General features: G+C 36.4%; 2 protein-coding genes across 2 annotated transcripts; one reads left to right on the top strand and one right to left on the bottom strand.

The window, feature by feature from the left end:
- The first annotated feature begins 61 nt into the window (after positions 1–61).
- LOC141760184 (uncharacterized) lies at positions 62–7,330 on the top strand. The gene is made up of 5 exons (XM_074622765.1): positions 62–193; positions 3,320–3,529; positions 3,903–4,013; positions 5,501–5,773; positions 5,895–7,330. Exons 1-5 carry the CDS (start codon positions 160–162, stop codon positions 6,014–6,016), a joined length of 750 nt encoding a protein of 249 aa, XP_074478866.1. The 5' UTR covers positions 62–159; the 3' UTR covers positions 6,017–7,330.
- Positions 7,331–7,845: 515 nt separating this feature from the next.
- On the bottom strand, positions 7,846–16,332 carry LOC141760182 (uncharacterized). Its single transcript, XM_074622763.1, has 7 exons — positions 16,205–16,332; positions 12,703–13,008; positions 11,320–11,601; positions 9,296–9,406; positions 9,132–9,190; positions 8,910–8,984; positions 7,846–8,279 (listed from the first exon to the last, which is right to left on the bottom strand). Exons 1-7 carry the CDS (start codon positions 16,272–16,274, stop codon positions 8,202–8,204), a joined length of 981 nt encoding a protein of 326 aa, XP_074478864.1. The 5' UTR covers positions 16,275–16,332; the 3' UTR covers positions 7,846–8,201.
- Positions 16,333–16,991: the final 659 nt, after the last annotated feature.

Genomic DNA, 16,991 nt, shown 5'->3' with positions numbered 1-16,991 from the left:
GTGAGTCACAAGTTAGACAATTTTTCTTTTTCAGGAAGTAACACTTACGTGTGGGAGTAAATACGTGTATATGTGCGTGTGTGGTTTTGCATTTTATCATGCAGCATGTGATAAAGCGGAAGTAACAGAGTGTTGGCGCTCCGCGTCTGTGTATTGTAGATGAAGAAAATGCTCCTAATTCTAATCCTCCAAGGTAAGTCCTGTGTTTATTTACTGAAAATATCACTGAGCAGCAGCTTATGGGTTAAATTTTCAAAAACTTTGAAATATTTAAAATGATGATTCAGAACGGATTAAGTCACTTCCTGACTTCCTGAGGCAGAAACTCTGTGTCCGGGCTACTCTGAATATATTTAAATCTACAGTATGTCCGTCTGCCAATACATTTTTAACCACTCGTCAGTTTGAACGATTCTCAGGTTTGCTTAAATGTTTAATGTCAAAAGGAAGGGGAAGTATAGCATATTGTTTATTTCGGACAAACAAAAGCAGGAAGTATATAAGTGGTGTAAAAACATGATTAACATTATGTTTAATCCCTCTGTGAAACTCACAAGGCAACATTGGTCTTTCTGTTGGTCCAACCTGTATATCTGGTTTATTGGATTGCCATGAAATTTTGTACAGACTGTGGTCCCTAGAGGACTCATACGGACTTTAGCGATTCAGACTTTTTCCTCCAGTGTATAGTTTCTCAAGGTGCAGCCCGTGGCCCAATGGCAGCCCTCTGAAACATTTTGTGATTGCATTATATTTTAATCATCCTTGGTCCCTTTCAATACTAACACTTTGAATAAATCGATACACTTACTCGAACGCTACTGTATCAAACTGTGCCCCCCCTAACAAGTGTCTGTCAAGTTAGGAATGACAACTTGCAGAAAGCTACTGGTTGGCACCTTGTGAGTGTTGCAGGAGTTACGTTCTGTCGTCAATACAAGTGCTAGTTAGCTAAAGATATCGATTTTAGTGGACAATGCCGCAGTTTAATGTGGAAGTGAGATGGAAAAGGCACTTTTCCCGGGCGTTCCTGGCTCCCTAAATTGGCACTCAGTCATCAAAACTTGAATAACCCCTAAGAAATGTCATGGTATTCTATAAAAATATCAGAAACAAATGCATCTATAGTATGTCATAAAAAGTTTAGTAAAAGTCATACAGTGTGTAAACTAGAATTACTGCCTCGCGGTTGTGTGCCTCCGCCAACCAGTCAAGTTGCAGTTTACATCCATATCTGTCTGAAATGTCATTACTTCATCATTTTGTCCCATCAGATATTTGTGTAAAATTGTTTGAATGCATTTAACATAAATGTCAGTATATAGGTGCTCTACAGTTGTAGCGTTGGCTGATTTGACCACAGTGATACAAGTGACGACTGGCTTGACCGCACGTTACCGCAATACGACAACGTTTCGCAGCGAAGCGAGAAGGAGCCCGGAGAAAGCGAAAGAACTGTAGCGGCAAAGCGAGTACGGTAGCGAGAACACAACCAAAGCAACCAGTACCAGCCCAGAACCAGAATGACTCTGGCTTCCTCGCTTTCCAAAGTGCAAAATGGAAAGAAATCACGGCCGTGGTAACCAACAACATCGCAACACCGGTCAGCGTAGTTTAAAATCCCGGATTCAAAAGGCTCATTTAGACACTTGATCCAGAATACGAACAATTTTTTTGCGGAGAAAGCTCTACCGGAGTTATACATTTCAGTGAGAGAAAAGTCGGCCAACCAGCTAACAAAGGTGACTCACTTCTCCATAACTACTACATACTATGACTTTTTAATCGTGAAATTTTTCGACATACTATACTATGACTTTTTTTTCATAAAAATGTTCGACATACTATATTATGACTTTATGGTGACATTTTTCGACATACTATACTATGATTTTTTTTCATGACATTTTTCAAAATACTGTGCAATGATTTTTTCGACATACTATACTATGATTTTTTTTCATGACATTTTTCAAAATACTGTGCTATGATTTTTTTCGACATACTATACTATGACTTTTTCATGAAATTTTTCGACAAAATATACAATGACTTAAATTTTTTTCGACATACTATATGACTTTTTTCATGACATTTTTCGACATACTATACTATGATTATTTTTTTTTAATAAAATGTTTCACCATATTATGCTATGACTTCTTTTCATGACATTTTTCGATATACTATACTATGACTTTTTTTTCATAAAAATGTTCGACATACTATATTATGACTTTATGGTGACATTTTTCGACATACTATACAATAACTTTTCATGAAATTTTTCGACATACTATACTATGACTTTTTTTTCATGACATTTTTCAAAATACTGTGCTATGACTTTTTCGACATACTGTATTATGACTTTTTTCATAAACATTTTCGACATACTATACTATGACTTTTTTTTCGACGTACTATACTATGATTTTTTTTCGACATACTATACCAGGACTTTTTTTCATAAAAATTTCCAACATACTATACTATGACTTCTTTTCATGAAATTTTATCGACATACTATACTGTGACATTTTAATTTTTTCGACATACTATAGTATGACTTTTCTTCATAAAAATGTTAGACATACTATACTATGATTCATTTTTTTTAATAACATTTTTCACCATATTATACTGTGACTTCTTTTCATGACATTTTTCAACATGCTATACTATGACTTCTCTTTCATAAAAATGTTCGACATACTATATTATGACTTTATGGTGAAATTTTTCGACACGACTATGACTTTTTTTCATGACATTTTTCAAAATACTGTGCTATGACTTTTTCAACATACTATACTATGACTTTTTTTCATGACATTTTTCGACACACTATATTATGACTTTTTATTGTGAAATTTTTCAACAGACTACACTATGACTTTTTTCCATAAAAATGTTTTCGACATACTATATTATGACTTTATGGTGACATTTTTCGACATACTTTGATATGACTTTTTTCAATGAAATTTTTAAACATATTATACTATGAGTTCTTTCCATGAAATTTTATCGACATACTATACTTTGACCTTTTAATTTTTTCGACATACTATAGTATGACTTTTCTTCATAAAAATGTTAGGCGTACTATACTACGTATTTTTTCATGACATTTTTTCGACATACAATGCTGACTTTTTTCATGAAATTTTTTGACGTACTATACTATGATTAATTTTTTTTAATAACATTTTTCAACATATTATACTATGACTTTTTTGCATGAAAGTTTTCGACACTGACTTTTTTTTCAGAAAAATCTTTTGAAATGCTGAATCTTTTTTTAATTGTTTTACAGTGGCACTAGTTGAATCCCGCAGGGAAGTCTCTGGGTACCCTGGGGATATCGTCATCTTGCGCTCAGGAGCCGACCCATCATGGAAACTTTCCTCAATCGAGTGGTCAATATTCTCAAACAACACTTGGATTGCCACCCATCGCAACAATAAGACAAACATCAAACGGGTCGATCGGTATAAAGGGCGACTCAAACTCAACATCTCCTCAGGTAAAAGGCAAATCTATCACCTGTCAATGTAAGGGAACTAGGGCTGGGCAATATGACGATATATATCGTTGCCTAAATATGTTTCTATATATCGTTTAAAATGGCGATATAGGCTAGGGCTATATTTATTTCTCTATAATTTCACTTAACTTCAATTTCTCTTATGTTCATTTTGTACTTAAAGGGCGGGTCCATCTGTGTTCTGTTCTGTTCCGATTACCACAGTAAGCTAATCAATTAGGTTATGAATAATGTGAACGCTAGCACTAGCTGAGTCAAAGTTAGCTGTGTTTTTTAAGTGGGATTGTATGTATACTCCTGCATTCTGTGAGGTAAAAAATGAAGGATTTGCAATGTTTCTCTTATTCATTAGGTGACTTGACGATCAAGAATTTGGCCACAGAGGATAACATGGAATACACCGTACACCTCATCAATACGGAGAGACAGAACAGCGGAGACAAGACTATGCTCATAGTGAGACGTAAGTGTGACTAGCGTTCAAGACTGACATAAATTTAGGTTTTGTCAGCGAAAAATATTGGGCACATCAGATCAATATGAAGATAGTTATAGGGGTATTTGCAGTGGCATTACGAATTTGCCCAATTGCAGCATTAGAGGTCAAAGGTCAAATTGTCTTGACCTCAACATCATGACAATGTGACCGATGGATAGATTATAATCTAAGCTTTACAACGATATACAACTTCAAGATATGGTGTGTTGGTTTCTGGCCTGTTTGGTAAAAGGCCTGCTATAACTAACTGAAAAAAAGTTATATTAATCTAGGCCTAAGTTAGATCATTGTTGCCTTGTTTGAGAGTATTAATGCTGGACTATTGAACTTCTAGCTGGGATGCACATTAAACACCAGGATCCAAGAGCCAGTTAACCATTTATTCAGAGAGGTTAATGGGTGCAGGTTGAAGGATGGATAAGGGATGAAGATATGGATGTTGATGATTTTTCTGCACAATAAACAAATGAAATCAATATATTACCATGCTTACCACAATCAGTAATACAGAATAAGAGGTACGTAGTTATCTTATGTTATTAATGCATCGGCTTCTTGAAGGTGAACGTTTTCCATCTGGAACCTAATTATAACAAATATAAGTTAATACAATTTAACAAAATATACAAACACTTCCTTCCCAAAATTAACAGGTTGCCTTACTTACTCAATCTGCAAGCAGCCGCGCAATGCATTCCGGTAGCGTGGCGTCGCGATTCGAGAGACTAGGCGTCACGACGCCCGCTCCTTATTTGCATAAAGTTGAGGTCCTGGTTACTTTATGCAAATCACGGGCGTCCGACGCGACTCGCCGCCTCTCGAAACTCCCGATAATCTTTTAAACTAAACGTTGTCGAGCCAAAATAAAGACAGATTCAGCAACTGCATGGGTTATTTCTCGCCTCTAATGTTTTCAGAAACACATTTCAGTGAACTATTTACGTGAAATAAGAGAAGAAAGTTTCCAAACGAGCCTCCATACTGGTTCCGGTTTGAAAGCTGGGAGCAGCAGCCAACGGCGGGAAAGCGTTCGTCCAATTTGGGGCCGAGTGCCTTGTTTCTAGGGACAGCACACCAAGCGTCCAATGTTGGGAAGCGTCGCGTCCCCTCGCGATAAAAAACGCCCCTGTGGACACGTACCATCAGTCAAAAGGGATGTGAACAGAACACACCCAGCCTTTATATAGCCTCCCCTTCTCTAGACTCCTCCTCTGGCGATTAAGGTGAAACTGCTCCCTCTACCTGGTCTCACAGGACTGACTGGAGGCTTGAGATTTTGAACACTAACCCTGAAGTTACATTGATTCATCAAATGCCAATCACCTCGTGCTCAAAGAAAAGACATATGAATATTGTGATGTAGGACTTCTGTCTTGATAGGGATATGCAGCTGACCCCTGTCGAATATATCCTCACGTCTAATCAACAATTCCAATTTGAACCCTCTGCAGAACGACTCCAGAAACCAACTTTGAACAAGACCTACGAATCTGAAGTAGGAGGCTGCAGGTTGTGGCTGCTTTGTTCCTCCACGGATAATGGTGCCGACGTGTCCTGGCAGGGTGAAGCTCCCGGTGTGACCGTCTTCAACAGGCCTAATCTTGATGGCAACTCTGCAGTTCTTTTAGCATTTCTCAAAACCACACAGGACAGTGCTAATTTCACCTGCACCTCCAGCAAGAATACGGAGAAGGCCTCAACCAATGTCACTCTAAAGTGTGATGGTAAGGTCACAATGAGAAAACGTGATATGATATGATGAACTGCATGGCAGTGTGGTTCTGAGAATCTTATTTTAGATGTTTTCTCTTAATTATGTTGTTGTCTTCTCTCATGTTGTTTCAGATGACAAGCCTCAGCCTCCACACCCGGATAATCAGAACAGGGGAAGAGATGGTCTTATTTATGTGTTCAGCCAGTTATTTTTACTGTCAGTATTTATAATACCCTTTTACAGAGAAGTGTAACACATGAATGAAAGAAATTAATGTATTTTTGAGAGAATCTGTACACAATATAATTAAGACCTGTACAATCTAATGCAAACCACTAAAAACAAGTCCACAAACTACTGCTTACAAAATTCAGAGAACCAACAGATTCACAATGATAGTGATGACATTTTATTGTACAGGTGTTAATGATATGGAGTACGCCTCATTTTATGCATCTGTGATGCAAAACCATCACCTTTTTTCTTTTTCGTTTTCTCTGGTTCTCATGTCTTGTCTGCCTTTCTCTTTTATTCTTTAAAAACACGTTTTAACTTTGGAAATTTAAGAGTGTTAAGGTCCTTACATTCGTTCATTAATATAAAAATGTTAATTTTAAAAGGAACAGTGTGTAACATTGAAGAATTGTTGTGTTAACTTAGAATGAACCCTTCATAGCTACCAAAGAGTATAGAGCAAAGAGACGAAACTCTGCTGCCGCCATTTTGGACTAAAAATGCTTTTTGTATTTATGATATTTTATTGTTCAACGCAGGCCATTTCGGTTGAAAATGACAATATTAATTTTGTTTTACTTTTGTACAGCACTTTTTAGGCAGACGTTTTATTAGTGCCGGTAGTCGCTTTCAGTCCAAAATGGCGGAAGCATAACTTTGCTGCTGGGAGCTGATGTTACAATGGAACAAACAATTGACTTTCACTTGGCAATACACGTTCTTTGTATCTACATAGAGTCTACGGAGTCCGCCATGTTTCTCCGCCATCTTTCTACAGTAGCCCAGAACAAAAAAAACAAACACTGGCTCTAGAGAGAGCCTTTTGCGTTTTTACCTGATGGCCACCGTAGTCCTCTGTCACGCTTGTGAAACCGTGGTACCGCCAGCCGCCGTCTGACTTCCGTTGCTACTAAAGTAGTGTTATTATGGTATGGATGGCCTCTCAGCCACGTGAACGGCGTTACCACGGTTTTGCGCTCGGCGGCTCACGTTACCGCAGTCTTGGAAAGGAAGTAGTGAGTGAAGGGGTACTCAGTTGGTTGCAATGTGCAACCACACCACTAGATGCCATCAAATCCTTCACACTGTACCTTTAATGTGTCTTTATACCAAGTAAGTATTTTTTTAACCCTTTAATGTCCTGCTCGACTATTAGGTACAGCAATTTTTGAAATGTGTAATGTGAAACCAAAAAAGGCTAATAAGGGGCAAAATAATTCCTAAAAACATGCTCTACCACGTTCAATTGTCCTTTTATGGTAAAGGTAGTAAAGCTAAACGATGTTATTAAAATTTACTATTTATTACTAAATAAAAAAAACTTTTGATCATGCATTGTTGTTAATATGATACATTTATTATTAATCCATAACACATACATGCTGAAATAATTTAATAGGTGTGATTTTTTTTTACTGTCTAAAAATATGCTTTACCAAACGGTTGAATTGTCCTTTACTGGTAAAGTAGTGATGCTAAGATAATAATTTTACAATTTTTACAAAAACTTGTGAACATTCACAATCATATATTTAATGTTTTTCTGTAATAACTATGATTTTTCACCATTTCTGTGATGTTTTCAAAGTAGCCAACTGTAAATATGGTAAATATCAAAAATAAATACAAGGAAATAATACTAGTACTGGTAATATTACTAATTCCATGGTAACAAATTGACGTTAGGGCTGTCAATCGATTAAAATATTTAATCGTGAATAATCGCATGATTGTCCATGATTAATTGCGATTAATCAAAAAAAAAAGTATCTGTTGAAAATGTACCTTTAAGGGAGATTTGTTCAGTATTTAATACTCTTATCAACATGTGAGTGGGCAAATATACAAATGTATTTACATATTTATTATTGGAAATCAAGGAGGGACATGCACAAAAGATTTACATAGTACAGTATAAATACAAATATTATCTCTGTATTTACAGAATTTACAACACTGTTAACAGTTTTTTATATATATATATATATACAGTATGATAAAGGGAATGGGGCAGTAGTCTCTCAAGGCCAAAGATAGAAAATGTACAAAAGTATGACACAGCCTTCTTATTCTTTGTTTTATGCCAAGTGTTGCACGTTTCATTTATGATATTACTGTTAAATATTTTTGCCTTTATAAGCCTTTCCCAAATGTTGTTCCGAGCAACTTGGTTTACTTTTTTTTTTTACATCTGGTGTGACCTTCTAGGAAACGTCTTGGTAGGGCGACACCGAGGCCTTCCTCAAGCGACTTAACCGGATCTCGTCGTACACAGTCTGGGGCTATATGTATGAGAAAAGAAGAAAAAAATTAGATGCAAGACTCATTTTAATACAAAAACACAACTCTTTATAAAAAAAGGGTACAAATGCTCAACTAATGCATGACTCATGATGATTTAATGCATGGACTAATGCAGGATGTATCATGAATTCCTGTTGCTCACTATTAAACCTGCAGTAGGCAGAATGTTTTTGGCATCATTGGGCAAAAAGTCCATAATAACCTTTCAGCATATTGTAAGCAAACATTCTCATTTTACAGCTAAACAGTACATCAAAATATGTTCACATTAACTATCATCATGTAGTTGCCACTTATGGCCACAGTTGCTGCTGTTCAGTGAACATTACATAAGGCTAGCTCTAAGCTTTTTGTACATATGAAATATTCTGATATTTGTGTCAGTGGTCATTCATTAGTACAAGAGTTACTTTTTTACCAGGGTGGCTATTTTATATTGAACCAGATTTCTTTAATTATAATGTATTTATCCTAAAAAAAGGCATAAAATCATAAAAATGTCAATATAAGTGAGGAAAAAGTACAAAGTAGTTACATGCTTTAGTATATTGTAAACTCAAATTCATTCTCATCTGCAAGTAGGTCAAAGATAACGGTTTTGCTCTTACCCCAGGTGCGACTGCCTCGACTCTCTTATCAATGGTTTCATACAGTGTGCAATTCTTCATAGTAGATGAAGTCCTCTGGAAGATTAAATGTGCATGCATCACAGAGAGAGGAAACAAAGTGGGTAAAACATGCATTTCATCCTCAAAAATAAGCAGTCAATTTCTATTTAAAAACTGAATTGCGCAAAGCAATTTACACAGGAAATACGTGTGCATACTTACATCCTCAATTGCAACTTCAGTGATATCAGCATACACGGTGAGGTCGTTTGAGTCACTGCCTGGTGGCAGATTTTAATGAAGAAACAATGTAAAAAATAAAAACTGTGAAATGACAATCATAAAAAAAAAAGCATGGGAGAAAGTGTTAAAATAATGTTTCTTACCTTCTTGACTCTGTTTGCGGCGACAAACACACACCACTACACCAACTATCACGACAATGATCAGAAATAATCCTCCTCCGGCTGCACTCAGGTAAACGATAAGGTTTGGGTCTGCAAATTATGTTATTATCACTGTTATTATGATTGAGTAACAGTAATAGTGATCACATGTGTGCAAGATAAAATAAAAGGGAATAAATAAACTAAGAATGAATACAACTACAACAATGCGTGCAAAAACAGATCATCAGTAAAATACAGAAACTGTACTTGTCACTATCCTGTATGGCAAGCCGTTCTCTCATTCATCAGCTGAACAGTGTTCACATGACGGATATTGCAACAAGATTTCTGACTGGTAATAACCCAAATGTAAGAAATCACTCATTTAAAATAATCTAAAAAGAAGCAAACTGGGTCGCACTCAAAATGTAGAGTTTTAGAAATCTCATTTGTTGTTTACAATGTTTAAAAATGCCAAGTACAGCATTTTAGTCAAAGGTCTTATTGATGACATTTTTATGTCGATTAATATTTAAAAAAAATAATACATCCACAGAGCCTTTATTGAAAAGGTGCCGGATAAAAGTATGGCTTTTCCTGAAAAACAATCATGCCTGTGAATTAATTATTTAAAAAATGTTGGCGGGTCCAAAATGTATTTTTTGTTTATCTCTGTGGAAGATGTAAGACGTTTGGTTCCCACTTCTAACAAGGCCTGTGAGCCAATAGTAAAACGACGTTGGTATCACGTGGTATCTCTGGGTCGGATAAATGTCTCAGATTGACGGTAAGTGCCTGGCAACAACTTGTTGTGAAGTACATGCAATGGAACGGAGGAGGGAGAATGTGACATCTAGTAGCTGAATGTTATCAATGTTATCAATAGCACCTTTAATGCCTTCCTCAGTGTGCAGGCTCTACTAGCTACTTGTCATAACTCTATATTGTATTATCTTGGCTTTAAAAAAAAAAGGAAAAAAATCTTTAATTTGAAACTGCTTCACACAACTTAATGGAAAAAGTAACTTCAGTCGTACTACACAATCAGAGATATTTCAATTATTACATTGTCTGTCGATATAATCACCATTCTTGGGTACCGATTCTATATATAATGCAATTTTTAGTTTTGAGATTCAATATTACAATTTATTGCAATTTTTGTTAACTTTTTTAACACTTGACCACACTTTATTTTGAAAACCAGACGTAGTCACACATGCATACTTCGGCTAACTTCACCAAGTTAGAGTTCGCTAACTCTTCATTCTCTTTATAAATCCATGTTCAGCTCCATTTGGGCCGTTTGAATGCATTTTACTTTAATCATGAGGGAGTAAATGCATCTTTTTTTTGAAAGACGACTAGTCAGAACCACATTTGATATATCGTAAATTTGAGTTTCGACTAGTCATAGTTTTAATGGAAACATCTGGAATTCACCTATGAGAATGAGATATTCAAAACTGCTTCACACAACTTAATGGAAATAAAAAAAACTCAAACATTGGCTAAAAACAAACCAATCATATACTCATGCATAATATCTGTTTCCTCCTCACCCCCGGGGGCTTCGGGCTCATCTTGCATTTTAACCAGCTCATTGTATGTCGGTCTGTTATTCGTATTGTAATTAATGTGTCCATTTTGTATGTTAAACTGGACTGTCCTGTGAGATGTCCTGTAATTGTAAAAGTAGTTTTATGTTTTGTAAGAACCTGCCATAGGACTACGGATGAAACTGAGCTATTGTACTAATTCCGACATATTTGCATTGATGCGTATTGCTGATTATGTTGATTAATGTGCACTGTCTTAAATTCAATAAATTCAATAAAATAAAATAAAAAATGCATTTGTGGATATCTTTCAGATACGTACAGATAGTTAAGTGAAACCATTTAAATGTCAAATATTACCATGCCTCCTGTGCTTCTTTGTCCTCTGCATCATCACCATTATGATTCATAAAGACATTAATGAAATACACTAATAAACTACAGTCACTTCTTTGCACATACCTATTGGTGTTGCAACAGACGTAATGTTGTTGCACTCCACTGTTTTGATTGTCGACATCTCACTGACAAAATTGGAAATTGTGCAGGTGAATTCGGTGTCTTCGTCCTGGCGTTCGATGATGTATTGCAGCCTGGAGCCATTTATGGTTTGGTTTCTCACGGTCCAGTTGTAGCTGACATTGCTGTCAGTGGTTGCGTTGCACTCCAGCAAAAATGTACACGATTCGTTCAAGTCGTGCCATTTGTAACTGGAAATGATGTTGGGCTCTTTAGTTATGGGCTCTAATGAGACAGTTGGGAAAAATAAATAAAAAGACAGTTCTAGTTAGACATTGCAGCTTAAACTTTTTCAGTGCTTGTGCTCATACATTTGAGTATCTGGAAGGCCTACCAACCCACAAACTGTGAGATAAGTCAATTATTATTATTAATAGTAATAATATTTGTTATTATTAACCTCTAAAGTAAATAAAGATCATTGAAAGACAGAGAGAGACATACAAAAAGTTACTGTTACTGGTAACAATGCTGGAGTGACAGATTGACAAACTATTGATATATGATATATAGGGATGTCAATCGATTAAAATATTTAATTGCGATTAATTGCATGATTGTCCATAGTTAATCGCAATTAATCACAAATTAATCACACATTTTTATCCGTTCAAAATGTACCTCTAAGGGAGATTTGTCAAGTATTTAATACTCTTATCAACATGGGAGTGGGCAGGCAACAACAGCTGTCAGTGTGTCAGTGTGATGACTTGACTATGACTTGCCCCAAACTGCATGTGATTATCATAAAGTGGGCATGTCTGTAAAGGGGAGACTCGTGGGTACCCATAAAACCCATTTTCATTCACATATCTTGAGGTCAGAGATCAAGGGACCCCTTTGAAAATGGCCATGACAGTTTATCATGATGTCATGGCTGGTACCAATGGATTCCTTAGGTTTTTTAGTTTCATATGATACCAGTATCTTCACTCTTTAAAACTGAACCCGCTACAACCTAAAAATCGCAAAATGCGTTTATGTGTAAGAGAAATTAGTAGAGTTAAAACTAATTTAATTTAACGCGTTATTATCGTGTTAACTTTGACATCACTAATGATATATGACGAAGGTAAACAGTTGTGTATAATAATGAAACATTTCAGATGCATAGTTTGGGAAAAGGACACAGATTTTTTCTATAGAAGCAATTGTTCATCCCATTATATCCAATTATATTGTCATAATAAGCTTTAGTATAAGACACCACCAGCATTTAACATTAATAGTAATGGTGGTCGAAAGAGCAAAGAAAACACAAGCAAATAAAGAAAACCAACTAATATATTAGTAATAAATTACTTTAGTTACTTGGCTACGCCTTACCATGAACTTGGAGGGTGATGGTGACTGTATCCCTCTGTTTGTCATTCCCATCCGAGACAAACTGGAAATCACCAGAATCTTGGAGAGTCAGTCTTCTCACTGTTAAACTAAAGTTTGTGGGGTTTAGGTCTACTCTGCCCTTGAACTGAGGATTTTCAGGAACATCCCCATCTTTGTCTGCAATTAATAACCCTCCATATTCCCAGAGTGCCACGGTGACCCCTTCAGTTGGTAAGCATGATGAAAACTCCACAGTGTCTCCAACTTTTTTATTGATGACATGTTGACACCTGGCAGCCTCCACATCTGAAACACATAAACACACAACAGATTGTCAAATTAGTTTCTTAAAGCTTCAGTAGGCAACAAGTTTTTGGCATCATTGGGCAAAAAATTCAATAATAACTTTTCAGCATATTGTATTCAAGTCTTCTGAGAGAAAACTAGACTTCTGCGCCTCCTCATGCCTCTGTTTTCAGGCTTTAAAAAATCCAGCCCGTGACGGGTGACTTTGACCAATCACAGGTCATTTCAGCTAAACAGTACACTACAAGATGTTTCTGAAAACATTTGAGGCCAGAAATAGGCATTACAGTAACAGAATATTGATTCATATTTGATCAGTGCTGCCTAGTTTGACCGTTTGATCGGAGTTTGCGAGAGATTGACTCGTGGCTCTCATATACGGCAGCTGGGCGGCAGACTCCAGATCGGCTCTGATTGGTTGTTTTCCTCTGGTCTGTGAAATCTTGCAGATGCCATTAGGAGCACCGGAGGATTCAGATTTCAGATTACCTGTCTCATGCACTACTGTCAGGATATAGTGACCGTTCTATAAAAATAACTTTTTATCATCATATTTGCTCCAATTCTACCCACTGAAGCTTTAACATTAGGAGAGACCGTATTCGATGTTCATAGAGCAAGTGCAAAAAAGGACCAAAGTATGCAAAGTGCAATAGTGCATGTCAATGTACTTCACATTAAGCAGCATAGAATGACATAAAAAAATACACCTTTAACCAACAGACATAACATGACACAAAATGGCATAGAATTGCATAGCGTGACAACATTACATGGATGACATCATGGCATGACACGCCACCAGCAAACAAAATGTCTTCCTTCAGCATTTATTTCTGTCCTGTTTCCTGTCAACAGTCATCACTGGTTTCCTTTAACCACCATAGTGACTTTCCCTAACCTTAACTATTTTTAGTTACATGACTTAACCGTTATTTTAATGAGGTTGGATTGGAAAAAGCTCATATGAATCATATTTTTAATTGTCATATTGGTTTTGGGAGCTGTACGGACAAACAGCCTATTTTGTCATTTAGAAAAATGACTTTATTTTCAGATTGACTACTGAAAATTTGGAAATAAAATATTAGTGGTATAAAGCCATTATTGTGGCTGTGAGCAGCTGACACTAGTTAATACTTTAGCACAATAGTCTTCAGTACTGGCTAGGTTATCTTGGCCTCATTTCCGTCGAACGAAGCAGTGCAACCACAGACTCTGACCTCAGTGACAAAGTAACACTTCGGTCAGTGCTGCTGCTGCTGCTGCTGCTGCTGCTGCTGGGCGTTCTCAGGAAATGGACACCTCATATGCTGTCATGAGTGAGAATCTAACAACAAGATCACAAGCTTCTTCCATACAAAAACAGCTACTATGTGCTTGCTACTAGCTAAATATTAATACAATATATGGGAACATTGATGGCTTGTATCTGTAAACTGTAAATAGCAAGTTTTTTTTTACACTTCCATGTACTCCCCTACTTCTGCATATATATTCTGAGAAGGTTCAGACCTCCTTGTTTCTGTTAAAGCAATTACTGTATATACTGTGTGACCAATTTTGATTTATCAGAAGTATATATTTAGGTGTAAAAAGTATTCACATTACCTCAAGTACTGTACTTAAGTACAGATCATAGCCTGTAAATAAGAAGTGTACGTAGTCACCGTGACGTCACCCATTGGTTTGTGGACTGCCGTTTTGAAGCCGCGAGTTCTGCATTTTGGCCGTCGCCATCTTGTTTTTTTGCAACCAGAAGTGACACTAGAGGGTGGAGCTAAGTGCAACCGAACTCTGAATAAGACATTTTCAGGCGACCAAAAAGATAATTAACTTTCATGCACTGAAAACACACCATGAAAGGATTAAAGTTGTAAGACGAAAACACGGACAACGGCGTGGTAGCGACCTGTCAATCACAAGGTAGCCCCGCACTAAAGCATACCCTGCTTTATGGTCTGTTTGACTCTAAATGGGACCATAATTTACTAAATGAACATCATGCTGTATTAAAGAAGACTTGAAACTAGTGATTGAGACTATAAACTCATGTTTACAATGTTTACTGAGGTAATAAATCATGTGAGAAGTAGGCTCATTTTGCACTTCGGCATTGAGGTACTTGTACTTTACTTGAGTATTTCCATTTATTTCAACTTTATACTTATACTCTATACATTTTTAGTTTTAGTTACTTTGCAGATTCGGATTATTGATACAAAATATAAATCAACTAATACGTATTACAATAGAATAAACTACTCAGCAGTGTATAAAGTAGTTTAAATTAGCTCCACCTTTACCAGCTGCAACGTCAAAGTGATGAACACATTAATACATCGACATTTGTAATCCAGAAATATAATAAATACATTATGCTGAAATGGGCCATTCTGCATAATGAGTACTTTTGGTACTTTAAGTATATTTTGATGCCCAAACTTTTGTAATTTTACTTAAGTAAGATTTTGAATGCAGGTCTTTTACTTAACGGAGTATTTTTATACTGCTACTTTTATTCAAGTGAAATATCTGAATACTTCTTTCACCATTGGGTGTAACAATATAACCAATCCTCCTAAAGAAAAAACAAAGAGGAAGCAAGAGTAACAGAAGGCATGACCCCTTCCCTGAGTTGCGTAAAGATGTTTAAGTTTGTAGCCAAGCAGATGCAGCAGGAAATTTGCTGACACAGTGTACCAACAAATGCAGAGCATATCGGTATATATAAATACCACGTGATGCAGTAGTTTGCCTATTCATGAAACTACAAACAAAGACGTCTGGAGGCCAAATGTTGAGCACAATGAGCACATTATGACTTTTTCTTATCAGGAGAGAGAAATTAATACTTTTTAAACATCTTAAAACATACACAGTTGGTGCCTTGAATTAATTTCTTCAATTTGGATGTGCCAGTACTTAAATCATTATTTGACTGGTATAGCTTTCAGACCACAGCTGCATTTCTCAAAGGTGCTTTTTAAACGTCTTGCAGTTGCAAACGCACAGAAACGGTAGGCATCTTCCAAGGAATACACGTCATTTTCCGTTATGAAATACACACCTCCAGTAAATTATGCAATCTTAAACTAACTGCTCTATTCTAAGCACACGACAGAGTGCATCAGGCAAACGAATGAATACTTATGACAGTAAAAATCCATAAACTTAAGAGCAGAGATGTACATACCATGGAGGCAAACCCCAACAAGTAGCACAGAAATGTATTTGAAGAAGCTGCTCAGGCAACCACCAGCCATCTCTGTGGGGAGAGGAACAATGTCTGTTTCCTCTTCTGGTCTATCAAACTGTGCCGTGACAACTCAGTACTAAAAAAAAGTTTAAAAAAAATAGAGAGGGTGGAGAGTGGAGGAGGTCTTTGTCGACACAGAAGCAGAAGAAGAAGAAGCGGTTTGGCCTGATAGACTGCAAGATTAAAGTAGTGGAAAGTAGTAAAAGTGAGAATTGAATAAGAGATCATTGGTCAGATATTTTTGTAAATCACAGCTGTTATGCATTAGGTTGTAGCATATTATTACTGCTTGTTTCTGTTAGGTGACAAAATTATTAGGTACAAAAAGTTAAAAAAGATAAATAAACTATATATATATATACATACAGACTTCCGCAAGCAGCCGTATCTGAGCTAGATGTGTGAATATTGAAGGTAAAAGTCCACATCTGAAAACCCCTAAGCAGGAAGAACTAAGCCACATCCTGTCATCAGATATTCCTAGATGAGGAGATGCTGAAGTGATTACTGTTTCACCAAGGCCAAGAGTAAATGTCATAAAAGAACAACAACTTAGAACATGCAATAGTGCTTGGAGGATTGTTGAGGTGCAGTCTTAAAAGGTGGGTTTTCTTTCTGCAGCAAGAGATAGGCAGTGACTCTGCTGTCTTGACTTAAAGCTGCAGTGAGTAGAAATGGAGTAAATATGATTTAAAAAAGTTGTTTTTATAAAACACCGACATAT

Source organism: Sebastes fasciatus, chromosome 22 (assembly GCF_043250625.1).
Source record: "Sebastes fasciatus isolate fSebFas1 chromosome 22, fSebFas1.pri, whole genome shotgun sequence".
In the NCBI taxonomy this organism is placed as follows: Eukaryota; Metazoa; Chordata; class Actinopteri; order Perciformes; family Sebastidae; genus Sebastes; species Sebastes fasciatus.
The sequence above is the reverse complement of the archived record's forward strand: the minus strand, read 5'-3'. Positions and strand labels throughout refer to the sequence as shown.